General features: G+C 44.7%; 2 protein-coding genes across 3 annotated transcripts in view; one reads left to right on the top strand and one right to left on the bottom strand.

Annotated features, from left to right (window-relative positions):
• Nucleotides 1-7,557, top strand: part of srcap (Snf2-related CREBBP activator protein) — a 36,031-nt gene extending 28,474 nt beyond the window's left edge. For both annotated transcript variants that reach the window (XM_030754542.1, XM_030754541.1), the window contains 5 exons: nt 235-349; nt 812-937; nt 1,261-1,437; nt 1,573-1,656; nt 2,682-7,557. In XM_030754542.1, coding sequence (XP_030610402.1) covers nt 235-349; nt 812-937; nt 1,261-1,437; nt 1,573-1,656; nt 2,682-7,262 — 5,083 coding nt within the window. In that variant the 3' untranslated portion in view covers nt 7,263-7,557. The remainder of the gene's footprint in view (nt 1-234; nt 350-811; nt 938-1,260; nt 1,438-1,572; nt 1,657-2,681) is intronic.
• Nucleotides 7,558-10,330: 2,773 nt separating this feature from the next.
• On the bottom strand, nt 10,331-18,331 carry stx4 (syntaxin 4). Its single transcript, XM_030754586.1, has 10 exons — nt 18,150-18,331; nt 17,693-17,797; nt 14,790-14,889; nt 14,537-14,611; nt 14,385-14,455; nt 13,958-14,066; nt 13,362-13,435; nt 12,904-13,041; nt 12,710-12,820; nt 10,331-10,721 (listed from the first exon to the last, which is right to left on the bottom strand). Exons 1-10 carry the CDS (start codon nt 18,177-18,179, stop codon nt 10,644-10,646), a joined length of 891 nt encoding a protein of 296 aa, XP_030610446.1. The 5' UTR covers nt 18,180-18,331; the 3' UTR covers nt 10,331-10,643.
• Between the last annotated feature and the right edge of the window lie 1,546 nt (nt 18,332-19,877).

Here is a 19,877-nt window from a genome sequence, read left to right as displayed (position 1 = left end):
AGATTTTAAAAACAGTAAATAGATAAACAAGTAACATGAGAGAATATCTGGGAGTTTATTGTGTGGATTTAGCTGTTCATCACTGCCTGTCTTAACCAAGCAGTGTACTAAAACCTTAAAATACAGAGAAAAGTAATATAACTGGGCTTTCTGCTCCCTAAATTTTACAATGAAAAATAGAAATGTGATTTTTTTTTTTTTTTTTAAACTAAATATTTTTATGTTCCTTTTCAGGTTGATCAGTGAGCGCACCGTGGAGGAGAACATTTTAAAGAAGGCAAACCAGAAGAGGATGCTGGGAGATATGGCTATCGAAGGGGGAAACTTCACCACAGCCTTCTTCAAACAGGTATCATGTTTACACAAGGCCTGCTGTGTAAAGTAAATACGCTTCAGTAGAGCGTGTTCTCCTCTTTCTTCTTTCCCGTCGCCTTTGTGTCTGGATAAGCTCAGTGATTCATCTCTGCATGATTAATAGTCCAGAAAAAAGCTCAAACATGTGGACGGGTGCTCGATGCATAATTGAATACAGTCACTGGTACCGTGTGAAGAGATGTTTTTTCAGTGCTGGATCACAGGCCGAGCCCTCATCCCTCTTTTAATTAAATTTGTTCAAATCTGCCTTTTATGTAAATACCATTTGTGCTTTTTTGAAGTATAATAGAGTTGCAGCTTTTTCTAATTGGGCTTTCTGAGTTTATTGTGTTGCTGACATTAAGCAGTTCAAGCACCTCCTTGTTTTCTCTGTTTCATCAAGCGCACAGTCATTTTGCCTTTGCTACATGTGTCCGACTGTCACTTTGTTCCTCAGCAAACCATCAGAGAGCTGTTTGATGTGAATGAGGGGGAGAAGAGGGAAGCAGCAGCAGAACTGTCAGTGCCCCAAACTGAGGAGGAGGAAGCTGTCAACAAGCAGAGCACCACCATCCTGGAGCAGGTTAGAAACTTGGTGTAATTTGGATATTTACCGCCTACCTTTTGGTAGTTATCAGGATGAAAACACACTTTTACAGCACATCGTAGATGCAATTTAAACTGGATCGTGTTCTCATTCTCATGGTCTTCTGGACCATTTTTAGCACAGCTTCCATTTTCATTTCTCTCCTGTTAAGTCCATCTGTACTTGTACCTGAATGTGAGATTTGACACAATTTAATTTGATTTTTGAGCTGAGCTTTTTGTTCGCACCTCGTACACTGAGATAATCCACAAACATATTTATCTGTACCTGTATCTGATCATTTAAATTGTATTCTTCAGGCACTGTGCCGTGCTGAGGATGAGGAGGACATAGTGGCAGCCTCTCAGGCCAAAGCAGAGCAGGTGGCCGAACTGGCGGAGTTCAACGAGAACATACCGCTGGATGATGGTGGGGAACAGGAAGAGGTGGAGGAGCTCTCTAAAGCTGAACAGGAAATAGCTGCGCTGGTGGAGCAGGTGAGTGAAAATGCAGCATCTATAAAGCTGTATAATAAAATATTAATTCACTTTTATTTTTGGGGAATATCAGTTTCTGTTGAATCTCTGAATTACGGTTTGTTTAAATGCACCACATCCTCTGTTTGTCTTCAGCTCACTCCCATCGAACGCTACGCCATGAACTTCCTGGAAGCTTCATTAGAAGATGTGTGCAAAGAGGAGTTGAAGCAGGCTGAGGTGAGAGCACAGCTTTCAACTGCAGCTTAGTTCTGTACTTTACACAAGTGACCATAAAAAACTCTTCAATCCTGAGGATCTTCTTCAGGCATGTGGACCCCATTCGCTAACATTTGCACAGAAGTGTTCTAAAAATGCCCCCCCCCCCCCCCCCCCCCCCCCCCAAAAAAAAAAAAAGTGCACATGTAAAACTACCATCAGATTCATAAAAGTGCACAGTGGCCAATACCGTGCAAATGTTGATGAAACCAACTCATTCTAAATGCACAGGCTCAAGTTGGGGATCTGCAAGAATGCACATTCATCACGGGTGGAAGTGATGAAAGAAGTGACACAGTAAGAGAGAAAACTGCAATGCTAAAGGGCAAAATATCTGGAGAAATTCTGACCAAAGATGTGGGGGAAAAAAATAAAGAGCATAACAGACCTTCAGAAAAGGAAGGAAGCAGATGCAGGACACTGATCTGAGAGCCCAGGATGAGAAACACACTACAGTTATCCATCTGTGTGATACTGCCAAGAAACTAGACTGCAAGTGATGATATCCAGCAAGCACGGAAGTCATTTAATAAATAAGATAATGTGCACTTCATGTATCCCAGAAGCTGGAAAATTCCTCTGTGTGGTTTTAATAAGTCGGTGATTTGAAACTGGTCTGTGATCACTGCTGTGTGACGGTCCTGAACTTTTGTCTTCTCATTTGTTTGGACTTTGTATTGGTGAAATCTAGACATGAAAAGATGAATGATCTGAGGTCTGAGCCATAACAGGTGGGAACACTACCCTAAAGGCTAAACAGACTTTTTTGGGAGAAATATGAAGGTTTTTGATTCATGTCAGTTAGAATGAGTATATTCTTTGAGCCCTGAAGACTGCAAAGGAAAATTTAATAGGAACAACTTTCTTTTTACTGAACTGCATCCACCCAAAACTCACCCTGTCACAAGGATGCGCCTCATAGATTTTAGGAAACCAAATATCTTTAACTGCAGAAGTGTAAAAATCTCTTCTTCTTATGTGTTTAGGAGCAGGTGGAGGCTGCCAGGAAGGGTCTGGACCAGGCCAAGGAGGAGGGCCTGAAGCTCCACACTTCATCTGATGATGACGAGGATGACTTTTTGTCAACACCAACTTCTGCCGAACCTGCTCAGCCGACTCCAGCTCGCCGTGGTCGCAAACCCAAGGACAAGACCGTCACCTCCACAAGGACTAGCGGTCGACTTCGTGGGGCCTCGCCCGAAACTGAGCCTGAGCTAGCGACTTTTAGAGAAGTGCCTGAAAGATCCCGCTCGGGTCTGAGAGGACGAGGAGCTGCCAAAGACACAGGTTCTGTGTCTACAACCCCATCCCGCACAGATTATCACAAATCCTCCTCATCCAATCGGCTTCAAGATTCCTCCAAATCTTCAAAAGCGTCATCTCCCGCCAGAGATCACCAGACCAGCAAAACCAGGACTCAACCAAACCGCTCCCATCCCAGCCCAGTGCCTTCCCCTCCTACAGCCTCGCCCCCTGGTGGGAAGCAGCAGTGTGCTGGGGAGATGGACAGTAAAATCACCAAAGCAGGGAGAGAGGAGAAGGAGGCAGAGATTGAAAGGAGGGTGTCTGAGTCATCGCTAGAGTCCAGCTGCCCAGTGGATCATCAGACTAAAGATGATGACCATAAAGACGGCGCTATGTCTCCTCCCTCCACCAGCTCAAGGTCGCCTCGCAAGCGCCAGTCAGCAGACGGTGAAGTCCTCCGGGGACTGATTGAAGATTCCCCATCAGCCAAGGTCCTGCGGAAGCTTCCAGGCCGGCTGGTCACGGTAGTGGAAGAGAAGGAGCCACGAAAGAGGCGGCGGCGAGGAAGTGGTACCGGAGGTGGAGGCTCTTCGGAAGAGGCAACAGTGGAGGAGAGTGCTGATGGATTCATTGACGAACCAAACAAAGATAACACCTCGCCGAGCCCTGATGCCAAAACTAAAGAGACTGTTACCAAATCCCCTCAGGACCAGGATGCTACCCCGAGTCCACCTGTGCACCCTCAGCCTGTCAGAGGCTATCCTCCATTTTCCCCACCTCATCTGTCTCCCGACATGCCTGTCCTGAGAAATCTTCCCGTGCGGCGCAGATTGGAAACTGAATCTCGCATGGCCGCTCAGATGGGAGAGCAGCATATGGGTAGAGGACGGGGAGCGAACCAGTCCAAGAAAACGGACGTGCCACCAGGCAAAGACGCCGCTTCACTCTCTGCGGAGTCCAGTGTGAACTCTCTTGTACCACCTTTGAAAAGAAAGAGGGGCCGGCCCCCTAAGACTCCCCCGAGACTACCTGAACTTGACAACACAACAATCACTTCCCCACAGCCCACATTGCCAATCGAGGAAGGAAACCCGCCGCTGTCCCCTAAACGTAAGAGGGGTCGTCCCCGCAAGGATTCCACAACCACTCTAGAAACAGTTCATGAGGGACAGAACTCTGATCTATCAAAAACTGATTCCAGCACAGATCTGACAGTGTCAGAGACCCCTACTGCTGCTGTTTTTGACATGACTCAGTCCTCGCAGTCTACCAAAGCGGAGCACTTAGACACTAAAACTGAGGTTTTGGCCCCGCCTCCAATTCCAGCCTCTGCAACAAAGTCAGATGAAGCTTCCATACCAGTCTCACTTTCCATTCCACCTGCACCCCAGGTGACCTCACCACTTCCTGAGCCTTCCTCTACCCAAGTTGTTGGTTCAGCTCCAGCTAAAACGCGAAGTCCGGCCCCAGCACCAGTCCTCTTATCCTCCACATGCACCACCACCCCCGTCACCACCACAGCTCCATCGCCCCCCACTGGCATTGTCTCATTGCCTCCTCTGGGTGTTAAACCAACACTTGTGGTTTCCGTAGCTTCTGATGCTGCCGTTCAGCCAGTTGTGGAAACGGCAGGAGCAGACTCTGTTGAAACCACTACCACAGCCGCCATACCTGTTGTTACCCACTCCACTCCACCCACTACATCATCTTCCATAGCTGTTAAAGACCACGGCCCAACAATCACAACAGCTGCTGCTACAGTGTCTGTAACAGTTAGTATTACACCACCCGTCACCGCTACAGTGAAATCACCCTATGTGAAGGACTCACCACAAGCGTCCACCCCCACCAGCCATCCTGTATCAAGCCCAGCTACAGCTTCACCCAAACAGACCCCCCCAGCTGCAGCTATAACTGTGACAACTCCAGTAAAAACACCCCCGGCTAGTCCATCAACCTCTGCAGCTCCAGTAAAAATAGCACAAACCAGTACATTAAATTCAGTCCTGAGCATGTCTGAAAAAGCTTCTACTTCTCCACCAGTGACAACAGTGGCACCATCTTCTGTTAATATAGCTCCACCGTCCCCTCCAGCCAAAGCAAAGACAAATGTGACCAGTGACGAAAGCCCGACCAAACAAACCTCACCAACAGCTGAGGTTCAAAAGGCTGCACAGGTTCAGGAACCTGCAGAGCCCGAAAAGGCTTCAGCATCGAGTCCAGTATGCGCGACGACTCCAACTACAGCATCCAACAGTGTCGTAACATCTGCAGAGGAAAAGAAAGCTGCAGCAACTTCATCATCCCCAGCAGAAGTAACAGCAACTTCACCTGCAGCCCTTTCCAAAGACCACACTTCTACTACATCAAGTCCTCCCAAAACTGCAGAAAAGAGAGCTGAGACCCCACCTCCAGTAACAACTACAACAGGCTCTGCACCAGCGCCACCTTCTGTCACCACCACTACATCATCCCCAGAAAAGTCTACTACCCAAGAATCCACAACTACAACCACCACCTCTGCTTCAGTAGCAACAGTCACAGCATCCACAACCAAAACAGCTCCTCCTGTGTCCACCACACAAACCTCTGCAGTCACTTCCTCTCAGCTACCAACCTCTGGATCCACAGTTCCCGCACCTGCTCCTCCTGTTGCACCATCTGTAGAGCCAACAATGCAGAAAGAGTCAGCCTCTAAAAATGACACGGAAGAGATGACAGAAATGGAAACGGATACTGTGGAGGCTAAAGCAGAAACAAGCAAGGAGAAGGATGACAAAAAGCCAGATGTCTGCCAGTCTCAGCCTAAAAGAAGAAAGGTGGAGAATTCTTCTGAGAACAAAGAGTCAGAAAAGGACAAAGGAGTGGAAGGAGAAACAAAGACCAGAACCACCCCTCTGAAAGATGAAGCTAAGCCTCAGGAAGTGGATGAAACTACTGAAGATCAGAAACCTGCCAACCAGAAAAGGTCACTTAGTCGCCAGAGTAGCCAGGAGTCTGCACGCTCCTCTTCGCCATCATCTGGGTGCTCTACGTCCACCCTCACCCGTCACGCTCACCACAAGAGGACCTATGAGAACAGACATCCTACCAAGAGGAAGCGAATGGATGCTACATCAGAGGCAGGGAAGGAAGAGGACGAGAAGAAAGAATGCGGTGAGAAGGACCATCCCACTGCGGCGTCAAGAAGGAGGCGCTCCAGGTCCCCTTCCTCTTCCTCCTCTGACTCTGACAGCGGTGACAGCAGGAAGGAGCACCGGATCACTCGCTCGGCCAAACGCATGCTGCAAGATCAGGAGAAGGAAAAGGGCACTAAGGAAAGGAAAGGAACCAAACCAGCAGGCAGCTCGGACAAAAACGCGTCAAATGCCAATGCATCCACGGGAGGAGAGTCAGGCAGCGATACGTCTTCAGTTAGGATCACACGGAAGTCTGCGGGATCTCAGCTGCCACAGGACACTAAAACACAGACTAACAGTGCGCCCTCACTGCCTCCTGAGCCAGAGGTTCTGGGGAAAAGGTGTTCAGCGCTCAATGCAGCAGCAAAGCTTTTAGCTATGAAAGGCAGGGTGGACACCCCTGGTCACACCCCTCGGAAAGACTCTGCCGCTAAGGCTGCGGTGACTTCCACTGCCGCCTCTTCGGACAAAATCCCAAAGCCTAAAAGCAAAAGTGTGCCAGTTTCTCCTCAGAGCAACTCTGTAACCAACAATAAAAGCAGCAAAGCTTCAACACCCAATCAAGCAAGCCGCTCTGCATCCCGCTCCACCAGACAGTGCCCTGGGTCTCTGGTTCCACCCTTAGCAGTGGAGTATAAGAGGCCTAAACCAGAGGAGAAGGAGAGGGGGAGCAGGAAGTCCTCGAGGGGAAAGGAAGGTGAGGGAGAGATGCAGTCATCATCGCGGGGCCACAGCGCCTGCAGCAGCATGAGCAGTGATGGTGAGGGTGACTGCGGCGGGCGCAGCAGCAGAAGCCGCAGTAGCAGCAACAGCAGCCAGCGCACCCACAGCATCAGCTCTCAGAACACGGAGCACAGAGGGTCCCGCTCCCGCGCCACTTCCTCCGGCAGCGAGCGCGAGAGGGACCGCAGCCCTGAGCGTGCGAAGAGCCGAGACAAAAAGCAGAAGCAATCGCGAGAGAGCCAGAAGGACGGCAGGAGGTCCCAGAAGCTCTCGCAGGAGGTGACCAGCAGTTCAGGAACCGAGGGGTTGACGCCAGACAGGGTGCTACGGAGTGTTGCCGCGCTCGCTGCGGTGCAGGCCCGGTCACCGGCCGCAAGCACCCGCTCCTCCTCGAGCCAACAGCGTCACAACAAGACATGATTGGAGTGCCAAAGGGGGGGAAAGTAAACAGAAGCGAGGGCGTTGCAGAGCATGTCGTGATCTCCAAGGTTGCTGCTTTGTCTGCACTCTGAGTAAAACAAGAGAAAACTGAGTGCTGCACAAGCCAGGGACCTCGCTGCCTCTCGGGCCCTCTCCCTTTCTAGTTGGAGCGCGCCAGCTCGGCTTTTGACCGCTGGGGGAAGGCTCAGGGATGCTGGACTGATGGGAAACAGGTGGTGCCCCTGCAGAATGTCCAGACATGTGGATATGCAGTGGGTAAAACTCACCACTGGGACTTGAAGGGGGGGTGGGTGGGACAAAAGGTGCAAGAGGTAATAAAGGCAAGTTGTTAGTTCACATTATGTACTGTAATCATTAAAAGACTGGAACACTCAGATCCTCTGTTGAGATGATTAAATAGCGCCCTCTGCCGGGGCCACACATGAAAAGTCATTTGTGTGACATTTAAAAGTTTCGAGTGACCAGTTCTGTTGTAAGTTGAAGGTTTTAGAAAGTTTGGTTTGAAATTTTCTGTCCTGACTATTGTTTCTCTGTAGTCAGTCGATAAGTTATGCATATTTTATTATTTCTTCCAGGGTATTAGGAAGAGAACAGATCTGTCAATGTGATCTTTGCTGCACTATGCTGGAGCTCGTCTTTTTGCTTGGCCCCTCATCCCCCCCTCCCCCCTTTTTTATTTTTTATTTCCTTCATGTCACGTTCTGTTCATCAGATTCAAAAATCCAGCCTTGCATTTCTCTTTGCACATCTTTAATGACATGGCTCTCTGCGTTTTCAGCACGTCATGGTGCAGTGATGCATTTGTACATCAGCTGAAGTCGATTCATTGGTTCCTGGTACTTCATGTTTCTCTCCAGTGGGAAAATGTATTAACTGAAGTCACACAGAAGAGCTTCACACCACACATCCATCTTTCACCCCAACAACTTCCCAAAGGCAGTTAAATTTGCGGTCTGTTGCGTATTTATAGAGAAAGGCCGGATAAATGTCAAAATTTAAGAGTGCCTCTTTGGCCAAATGGTTTTGAACCTCAGATTGCCTTGTGAAGCACCTGAAGCAGGGGTGTCAAATTTCTCTTATTCAGTTGTTAAAAAAAAATAAAATAAAAATGAAGCCAGAAATTAGAAAAAATAGAACCCTTGGAAAATGTTAAAGTAAAAACACCCCGTGCATCAGTGCTGCCGAATTAAAGTTTTATTTTGCACCTGAATTTTTGTCATATTCACGTCATCAATTTTGGTTCACGTTTAAAATATACTTGGACAAAATAAAAATATGTGAATAAAATTACTGGTACAGTTTGAGATGACTGTAAATTGTCAATTTACTTTTGGACCTTTTGAGCAAAGGTGATATTTGGGGGGGGGGGGGGGGGGGGTAGTTTATGGTGATGGTCTTACTTTTTCTGTCTCTTTATTTGTTGCATTCCTTTGATCCTTGTAATTCCACATTGTTTTACTTGAAATTATGACAATTACAGTTGAATAAAAAGACTAAAAATTATTTGTTTTTTTTTTTTTTTTTAAATGTGAAGATTTGTTTGAAATGAAAAGTTCAGGAGCTCCTAGAGTCACTGAGGTGGACCATTTTTAATGGATTATCTGATAAATATAAAGGCTCGCTGTGTAGTAGAGCTCATCCCAGAGGTTATTAGTCTGTTACTTCAGACTAATTAGCAGGGATCTGTGTTTATGGATGCAACCTTTGCACCCTTACTTCTAACTCCAAAAATCCAGCGTGATGGTGGCCAAAATCACAGCTTCTACATCTCAGTGGAAAAATACCCCTCAGCTGCCTCCATCCATGATCATGTTTTTGATGAGTTTATGGGCTCAATCTCTAGTCTTATTTTAAATATAAAGTTATGCACATTTGTTAAAGACTTTATCTACAATACATTTTGTGCAGCATTGATTGGAGTCAGATTCACTGTTTACTGACCTTATGTCCAGTTTCAAATTGGATATAGTATTTTTTAATCATAAAAATTATATCCATCCATCTTCCACTTATCCAAACAGGGTCTTGGGGATAATTCAAACTGAGCTGGGTATGAGAAAAGAAGTTGTTCAGCAAATATAAGAAGGGGAGGAGACCTGGACTCATTTGTATATTTACACTGTACCCTGTTTGAGAGTTAGCCAGGGCCCATCAAACATTTTTTCTTCAACAGCATCCTGGAGGCATCAACTAATAAAAATGATCCACAACAAACGGGAATAATTGAAGATAACATTTTATTTTAAAAACAAATCTATATTAAAATAAATGAGTGATGCAAAATTTAAACAGCTATAACTTTACACAGTAGCAAAGTCCCTCCCCTTGGCCCTCTGCGAGGTGTCAGCGAGAACCGACTTCCTTTTCTCAGTTTTGTTTTCCTTGTCACCTTGTGCTGCAGAGCAGGTCCCCGTCATCCCCATTGTGTTTTCTGACTCCAGAATTTAGCCAAAAATGGGACAAACGGGTGAAGAAAAGAAAAGTCTAAGAAGATGTTAACTCGTGACTTCACACACTCGTCCCTTTTTGTTTGTGCATGTGACGTGCGCTAAGGAGAAGGCACAGTTTGGAAGACGTGTTGTTGTTGCAGCAGCTCGCACAATCTTTTGCATCATAAATACAAAGTGAACTGAAAGGACAAAATAAAGAGGAAGTATTGGACCTGTAGTGCTGAGAGCGCTTTTCTTTTAAAGAAAGAAGTCCATGGCGGGGGGGCGTTTATTTCACAAAAACGCGCACGCACACACCCACACACAAAAAAATCTGTATTTACACTTGTTACATGCTCGCAGTATGAAAAAAAAAAACCCATTCATGTTTCAAGAATCATCTGCATGAAGTTTATCAGGTTATGTACAATTATATTAGTCTATTTTCTGTATCTGACTATAAAAGAAAGAAGGCCTACATCAAAAAATGTCTCCAATTCAACCAGAAGCATCAACATTACAACAATTTTCCTGAGTACAGTATGATGAGTGCCAGTGTCAGATCAATACTGCTCTGTGCCTCACTCAAGGTCACTTAATTCCTCTTTTTTTTTTTTCTTTTTCTTTTTTAAAGTTAGGAGGGGAGATCAATCAATGTAACAGTCCACAGTGAGACCTGCTGGTGGTTACGCAGAACAAACTGACATAAACCCTGCAGCGCTGCCCTCGAGTGTACCCAAGATTGTGGTCGTTTATGAGATTGCAAGAGCGCGCACTCATCTCTGCTACACGAAACAAACGTGGAAGAGGCCCGTTACGTGGACAGGAGGGTTAGACAAAAACAAAACACTGAAATCTCAGTTCAGCTATGCATCCTGTGGGCTCATGTATATACATGGATGTAAGGATGTCCATGACGTGCTGGGTGTTACTAGGTGAAGGCGGTGGCCAGAGCGATGACGAGGATGAGGATGAGGATGGCCAAACAGATCGCAATCCATACTTTTTTCTGCCGAGGGAGGGAGAAACAGGTTAGCGTCATACCAGGAAAGAAGAATAGTGTAAGCATGAGAGGACTCCATTAGCTAAATTTTGATATCAGAGTCTGGCTGGTAAAGATGTGGTTTGTAACTTTTTTTTGTTTTTTGCAGATGTCACTGAGCAACATGCCCACTCTTTACAATCATGCCATGAAAATAAAGCTTTCCCAGCAGCTCTGAGGCTGTGAAGCTCAGCTGGTGCCACAAGGTCTGACCAGACGAGTCAACCCAAAAGCAAACATGCTACAATATGTTGAGGACCTGTAACTTCAGCTGATTCTGACCGGCTCAGGTGGGACGCACTTGTTGATCCAGAGGGTCTCTTTTACTCACTTTACAAAGCTTCAGAGGGGACTGTGTCACTGGTATCCAGACCCTTCGCTGACTTTTGAACTTGTTTGATCAGCGTGATCTGTCTGTGAAGACGCCAACGTTTCTCCATTTCACAACCATAAGCTGCATTCGGCTGTATTAGAAATTTATATCAACACTGAAGGAATCACAGTGAGAAGACGAGCCTGGCATCAAAACGTAGGTACAAAGGAGCGCTTTAAGACGTCATAACTTTCTTTGAACCATGTCCCACATGGTAATATGACCCTTGAAAATTTACTAAAAAAAAAAAAAAAGAAAAAGCACTTTTTGAAGTTTTCTCCAGTGAATTAGCAGAAAACCGATCAAATATCCAGAGCCTCGGCCACAGAGGGCGCTCCTCTGCAGGTTTAGCAAATTTAGTGGCATTTCTCTACAAAGCAGCACTTTCCAGAGCAGAACAATGAGGAACTTCATTTCAGCAAGTTTCACCCTCAGTCACTCGTGTGAATACGGTGTGTAGTGTTTTTGGAAACTCAAATATTTGCTCCTAACAGCCAGAGGAAGGAAGAGGAACAGGAAGTCCTATAATTCTGTTCACTTTCCACCAAGCCTTTTTTTTTTCCTCTTCACCTGTGATGCACTTATGAAAGCAGAAAAATATTTTATTGTCTGCATCAAAAATGTGTCCCTGTATTGTTATGAATCTCTGGTGTTGCTGATTTAGCTTTTCATTTATGAGATTTGTTAACATCTCCTCACTCATGTGGAAGCTTTTCCAGGATATTACACAGAAATTAACTTGGTGAAACTTTACTGAAGAGGATGTTGACCTCTCTGACCTCTCTGAACTTCAAGTATTACCCATAGATTTTTCAATGTGGGGCTGCAACTGTCGATTATTTTAGTAATCGAGTATTCTATTGATTATTCCATTGATTAATCGAGTAATCGGATAAGAAGAACAAACAATTCATCTGCACATTTGAACTTTTTAACAGTTTTTGCTGTGTGAAACAAACAGCGGTGGATGGAGCAGCTACAAAGTTCTCTGACACTTGTTGATGAAGGACTTCCAGCTGTGGGCACCAGGGCAGCTCAGCGGATGAGCAGGTGACCACATATGCTGCATGGCACTGCAGACGGCATATGTGGTCGCATCCCAACCTGTCGCCATTTACTGCGTGTCTTCCCCCCATCTCTCCCCTCCCACTTTCCTGTCTCTCTACACTGATGTCCGTGGCATCTCCTCCACGACTCCTGGAGACTATTCTGAGAGATACAGCAAACCTTCCTGTGACAGCAAGTATGGATGTGTCATCCTGGAAGAACTGGACGACCTGTGCAACCTGAATTGGGGGCAGGTGCCTCCTCATGCTAACAGCGGTAATAAGGATTTCAATTTTAAATGTCTGTGCAGTTTCTTTGCCTGTTTTTGATGTCAGAGCCTCTCAGCTAACAGGTGTTGCACTGATTTGCATCTTTGTTTAGACTTTATGAGTAATGGTGCTGTGAGAAACCTCAGCTTCACTGTGACTGTAATTCAAGTAAGAATGATGCTCAGATTGACTTTGCCAGGATTTTCAGTTTCCAGGTAAGTTAATGTTTTTTTTTCATGATGTCTTTTTGCTTTCTGTGTGTGCACCTTGCGTGATTTCTGCTGATACGTCACCGCTGTCTCTAGTTCACCCTTTGCTTTCTCGACGTATTCTGAAGACTGCACGATGTTGTTTTCGATCCTGTCCACCAGCTCCCCCTGCAGGAGACAAAGACATTGCAGTCAAATGACTGGCCCAGTGGCCCAAACCACTGAGTGGACTTCATCAGCACTGCCGTTACCTGAGCCTCCACTTCCATGGCGAGGTACTGGAACATGTCGTGCAGTTCCCTGATACTGCTCTCCAGCTTCAGGATCTCATCGCGTCGGGACTCGATCTCATTTAGAGCCTGCCTCGTAGCTTTAGTATCACTCAGGATCTAAACATCACACATTTATTAGGGGAATTGTGGACAAGAGAACCAGACAACGTTTCAGGGTGAGATCTAGGCTCATCTATGCAGCTCAGAGCCTGAAGGATTCTTCACACTATCTACTGTGGTTAGACTGCAACATAACGAAGGGCTGCACAGGACTTTCTTACCATATCTGTAGTCCTGTTTGAGCAGTTAGAGAGGCATTAGAGAGGCATGGGAAAGTTAAAACTGCAGCTGCAGAACACCTGCAACTGTTTCTGTGTTGTGGTTTCTTGCACCGAGACATGTGATCACTCTCTTTTGTTAACCTCGCACGTACTCACATTTTGGGTGAAAACATCCGTTTGCCCACTCTCGAGCATCGCATCCAGCTCTTCATCTGTCACGTTGCTGCCAGCTACAGTCAGAAGAAACTCAGATCAGTGCTTAGAGCAACCTGCAGGATGAACACTAAAGCTCATCCATGCCTACAGCTGAGCTGGAAACAGTGCTCCTAATAGGCTTTGTTTTATTCATTGACTCCACTAGAGTAGATTTGCATGGTTCACAGTTCAAAGTAATCCATATTTATCTTGAACTTGGCCTTGTGCAGCCCCTTTAAGCCAACTGTCTTCTGATTGGTGGGTGGAGCTGGGTGGGTGAGGTTAGAGATAAGAGGTTGGTGGAGCTTCTGTGTTGTGCGCTTCAGGCGGCCCCCTTGTATGCTGACACTGAACCTTTAGAGCAGTGTGAGGCCTGAGGGATTACTTGTATCTACACTGACCCCATTATGTGAAAGTTTGGTTATGTTTACACAGCCACCACTGGAGCAGCATATATATGCTATATGTATTCGTGTGAAATGTTTCCCCAAATGAGACCACAGACCACAGATGTGAAAAGGTGACGGATCAATCTCAGACGTGCTTCCTGTACTCACTGATTTTCAGCTGCCTCTGTATTCGCTCCACGTTACGGTCCCTGTACTGGGCCTGGATGGTGTTACAGTGGCCCATCAGCTCCACGAACTCCTTGGACAAGACAGCATGCTGGAAAAAGAGAAGAGAATGAAAAAGGAAGCAGATCGAAAGACAAAACAATGTGGTAATTTCCCCAAAATGAGCTCCCATTTTCACAATGATTATTTTTGTCAGGATTTCATAACCACTTGGTTTCCATTTTGTTAGGAACACCAAGCTGAGACGAATGGAGTCTAAACCATCACTCCTGTATTATTTTCCCCTTTTATAAAGGCTCTTAAGCTCATTTTTTGTTGATTAACCCTTATCATTCTTGATCACATGCAGTTTATAGAAAAAACCACCAGAGGAGAACGTCCTTTTTAGCTGGTTACACTGAGACACTACCTGCGTGCGCTGCATCCGAATATTTATGGGTATATATTTTCCATCCTCCTCTCCCTTTTTAAGCTCGATACCTGCAGAAAGATCACCATAATTCAAGCCACATGAGAACAAGAATAATAAATCTTTTCCCCCTGCAGCTCAAAGATACTCACTCTTCAGCTTTCTTTGGACCTGACTCGCCAGCGTTTTGATCTCATCTCGAAGAGTTTGGAGCTCTTTCTTCATACCTGAGCAAAAGATAAAAGCAGCAAATTAAGCAAACAGCAGCCCCATATATGACAACCTGAGCACCCTCTCTGCTTTGAGAGAGTTTACTGACATGCTGTCTGCACTTTCTGTAAACTCCTATAATTTATATATGATGAGCACTTAACCCGGCAGCTCGATGGTTTAAAGCTCACGTACTTTCCTTCGGTAACGCCTCGCCCAGCACAGTTTTCTGCTTGTTCTCGAGCTCCGACACCATCCTTTTGAGGTTCTGCAGCCCCTCGTGAATTTCTTGGGCCTGACAATGACAAAGAAACTTTTAGGATTCATACGCAGCATGTTAGACAAACTGAATTCATTTATCAAGCAAACCTCCTCCTATTCCTTCTCTCTTCCATAAAATGGGTGCAGCTCCCTCTGCTTATTGAGCAGCAGTGCCCACAGAGCTCGGCTCTCTTTGCATTAGCCATTTCCCCCTCACAGACAGTAACAGGCATCACGCAGACTTTAAACACGAGCTTTCTACTTCAGGCTCTGAGCACGCAGACAAAAATGGGACGTCTGATGAACATTTCGCTCCGTCATTATCAGAGATTTAAATTAAAATTTAAAAAAAATGAAACAACAAAATGCAATACAGGTGCTGCAAATAATTCAGGAGATAAATGCTGCTGAAAATAAATTTTGTGAATTCATGAAATAACATACTGGCAACTATCCTGAACGTTTTCCACTGTAGAATCATGGACTTTTTTTTCCTTTATAACCCTTCACAGACTGATGGGGAGCAACAACCACTTTCTGTAAGATTAATCTTTCCTCTGGCATTGTGTTAAACACACCTGAATGCTCCTGCTAAAATGTCTGCTTTTATAGCAGTGGTCACACTTGCTGATGATCAATTAATTGTTTGATTAGCAGCACCTATGGAAGCAGTGACGGTGCTTCACGGGTCTCTGTGCCATCCCGATTGAATATTCTTGTTGATAAACAGACATGTGCTTTATTAGCTGCAATTCCAACAATCTAAAATAGACTTAGCAACCTGATTAAGATCAAGTATAAAAATACATTCACACATTTTCTGAATCACCAAATAGATACAAATTTCAGTGACATTTCAATGGATATGGAAGCTCATTTCTGCCAATGAAAATAAGCAAATAAATAAAGAGCCAGGCAGAACCAAGTCCAGCTTTCAAGTTATTGTCTCAGTTTTGACTTACTAAGTATACCACTGCCAAAAGTATTCACTCACCCATCCAGATTATTGAATTCAAGTGTTCTGATCTCTTCCATGGCCACAGGTATATAAACAAAGCACCTAAACATGCTTCTACAAACATTAGTGAAAGAATGGGTCACACTCAGCAGCTCGGGGAATTCCAGCGTTTTCTCGTGATAGCAAGTCCAATTGTGAAATTTCCACATTACTAAATATTCCATAGTCAGCTGTTAGTGGGATCATAACAAAATGGAAGCGCTGGGAATGACAGCAACTCAGCCATGAAGTGGTAGGCCATGTAAAATCATGTCAATTTAGTTCTATAGAACATTTAAAAAACAACAACGTTGACCAAAGTGTTTTACAAGATCACAGAGTGGGGTCAGTGGATGCTGAGGTGCAAAGTGCACAGAGGTCACCAACTTTCGGCAGAGTCAATCACTACAGACTACAGACTGGAAGTACTTGACTGGCTTGAGGTCCAGACCTCAACCTGACAGAACACCTTTTGGGATTTGGCAGAGACTGTGAGCCAGGCTTTCTCATCCAACATCAGTGTCTGACCTCACAAATGTGCTTCTGGAAGAATGGGCAAAAGTTCCCATTAACACTCCTAAACCTTGTGGAAAACCTTCCCAGAAGAGTTGAAACTGTTATAGCTGCAAATCATATTAAACCCTATGGATTAAGAATGGGATGTCACACAAGTTCATATGTGTGTGAAGGCAGATGAGCGAATACTTTTGGCAGTGTAGCGTATGTTGAAATTTTGCGTTAATTCTGAGTAAGTCAATATTTCGAGATACTAACCACAAATTTTGACTTATGAATGTGAAAATGATTTTTTTCAGTGGTGGAAACAAGTTTCCATAAATGCACAGGTTGTATTGCTGCACCTTTGCAGCACAGCTTCCTTTGGCAGTGTTGGATATATAACACTTATTCCTTCAGCAGAGAATCTATAATCACACTTACAACATACGGCCACTTAATGAATCAGCGAAAACATGACACATCCAGTCGATCTGAAAACAAAACTCTGAACATGACCATCAAGATACCGAAAGCGCTAACTTCACGCTCAACACAGCTCACTGACCCATTAATCTCTCTTTGTAGCTCAGCCCTCAGGTTGGGCTAGGTGCTACTGATTTTTCAAAATAAAACGCTCACATAACACCTTTAAGTTGCGTATTTACACTATGCAGTTTAAACTGCTCTGACTACCACATCTGTTTAATCCTACACTGAATGTCCAGCCTGTGTGCCTCTCTCTCTGCCCGTACATCCTTCTGTCCTCTCCTCCTGGCTGTTTCCCTCTTTTCTATATGTGAAGGGTGTCTGTCCTCTTTTCAAGTATTTATGGTGGCGAGAAGGTCAAGTGGATCATGTGTGGAGGTCCAGAACTTTTCACGTTTTCATTTTGAACCAAAAATATGAGAACATCCGAGGCATTCCTGAGATATTACTCCAATTCTTTCGACCTTTTGGGAGTTTTCCTTACCAAAAAATGAGGCTCCAAGGACAAAAGGGTGGCAATGCATAAAATGCACTTTTTCTTCCATTAAACCAAAAGATATTCAACATATTATTGTAGAGGCCCGAGAAGAGTAATGAATATTCACATTTTTTGGTAGTAGGTGAATAACTCCAGGTACAAGGAGACCGGGATTTAGCAGACTGCGGTGTGTTGACAAAACAAACTAAGAAAGCAGCAGCACTCTGTGTGACTTTTAAGCCTCAGCAGCGCATTTCTGTGTCTCTTTTACACAAATGCGATGCTCAGAAATGTTTAAAAACTACCAGAATAAATGGTAACGGGAGGACAGAACAGGTTATCTGATTTGGGAGGGTTCCCAAAGTGTTTGTGGCTCACCTTTTTGAAGAAGGTTTCATTTTCCTTCTCTTCTTTGGCTCCAGAGGCTCCTGATCTGCTCATCAGCGCTTTGCCCTCCTCATCGTCATCCGAAACCTCGGCGGCCTAAACTCACATGGATTTTAAATCGGAAAAATAGAAGAAAAGCAGTGAGTGCTTTCTCGTTGTCTGCGGATGTGAATCATGATCCCCGCAGCCCTGCCCTATCCCGGCCTGCCCTCTCCTTTAAGGAGAAAGAGCTGAAACGGAAGTTGGAAGCAAAACGTCTATAAAGTCAACTTTTAAAGACAAAAAAAGGTACCAAACATTCCCGTTTTCACCACTTGTTTTGATTCACCCTGCTGATAAAAGCTGTCCCTAAAGGCTCTCGGGTTAAACCGGGTAAAGTAGCGAACTGGGCTAAGTTAGCGAAGCTAGCGCGCTGCAGCTAATCTTAGCCGTTCACTGTTAAACTCACGTTTCCTAATTCTTTGGTCCGGTCCCTCATTTTTCCAAAGCGAAGGACAGCAGTGAGCAGTCAGAAACGCTGCGACTCCGCGCTGAAGTAAAGTGAGCCGCTCCCAAAATGTAAAATCCGCAAACTTCACGCCGCCTCTGTCATTCAGCTAGTAAACTAGTGAACTTCTTCTTTGGCTACAACACTCAACATCGACTCACCGGCGCCCCCTGCCACAGCAGGTGTAACTGCTGGAAAAGGCTGCATTACTGCCTCTGTGTCCCTGATCCATCAGTCCTTCCATTATTCCCAGTTATAGTTACCTCCCGCCTAATTTCTCACAATATATAAACCTCAAGGCATCATTACAGGTCAGAATTTGTCATTTAAAACCCACGCTGAATCTTATGTCCAAGGTGAAATTTAAATTCATTTTCTTTTTCAGGAATGCAGCTGTAAAAAAGTATTTCCCCTTCCTGATTTCTTTTGTCTTTTCTTTTGAATATTTATCACACTTGCATGTTTCAAATCGTCAAACTAATTTTAATATTAGACAAAGATAACCTGAATAAATACAAAATGCAGTTTTTGAATGATGATTTCATTTATTAAGGGGATAAAACCATCCAAATGTATCTGCTCCTGTGTGAAGAAGTTATTCCCCTTTTGTTAAATCATGAATTAACTGTGATTAACCACATTTATTTGGAAAGCAGAGTTCAGCCTAGACCTGACTATTACTGCAGACCTGCTGAATCAATAAATCACTTAAACAGAACCTGTCTGACAAACTGAAGCAGATTAAAGATCTCAAAAAGCCACGATCTAAAGAACCTGAAGAACAGCTGAGAGTCAAAGTCACTACATCTATCAGTCTGAAAGGGTTACAGAGCCATTAAGGCTTTGGGACTCCAGAGAACCACAGTGAGAGCCGTTATCCACACATGGAGAAAACCTGTTACAGCGGGGAACCTTCCCAGGAGTGGCCGACCTACCAAAATGACTTCGAGGCCGCATTGAGGACTCATCCAGGAGGTCACAGAAGAACCCAGAACAACATCTAAAGAACTGCAGGCCTCACTTGGCTCAGTTAAGGTCCGAGTTCATAATTCAGCAATAAGAAAGAGACTGAGCAAAAATGGCATCCATTGGAGAGCTCCAAGGAGAAAACCACTGCTGACCAACAAGAACACCAAGGCTTGTCTCACATCTGCCAACAAACATTTGGATGATTCTGTGGACTGACGAGACAGAAGCTGAACTTTCTGGAAGGTTTGAGTCCTGTTACATCTGCATGAACTAACACAGCATTTCATAAAAAGAGCATCAGACCAACAGTCAAACATGGTGGTGGTAGTGTGATAGTCTGGGGCTGCTTTGCTGCTTCAGGACGACTTGCTGTAATTGATGGAACGGTGAATTCTGCTCTTTACCAGAAAAGCAGAACATCCAGCCATCAGTTGATGCCCTGAAGCTCACTTGGATTATGCAGCAGGACGATGCTCCAAAACAAACCAGCAGGTCCACTTCTGAATGACTCAAAAAAGTCATAGTTGCTGGCATGTATGGCCTATAAATACAACCCTAACTCTAATAAAGTTGTGGTGCTGTGTAAAATATAAATTAAAACTGAATGTAATGATTTGTCAATCTCAAACTAATATTTTATTCACAGTTGAATGTAGAAAACATATCAAATGTTTAAACTGAGGCATTTTACTGTTTCAAGAAAAATATTTGCTCATGTTG

The sequence above is a fragment of the Archocentrus centrarchus genome, chromosome 19 (assembly GCF_007364275.1).
Source record: "Archocentrus centrarchus isolate MPI-CPG fArcCen1 chromosome 19, fArcCen1, whole genome shotgun sequence".
NCBI classification, from domain to species: domain Eukaryota; kingdom Metazoa; phylum Chordata; class Actinopteri; order Cichliformes; family Cichlidae; genus Archocentrus; species Archocentrus centrarchus.
Note: the sequence above shows the minus strand (reverse complement) of the source record. Positions and strands in the feature narration are given on the sequence as shown.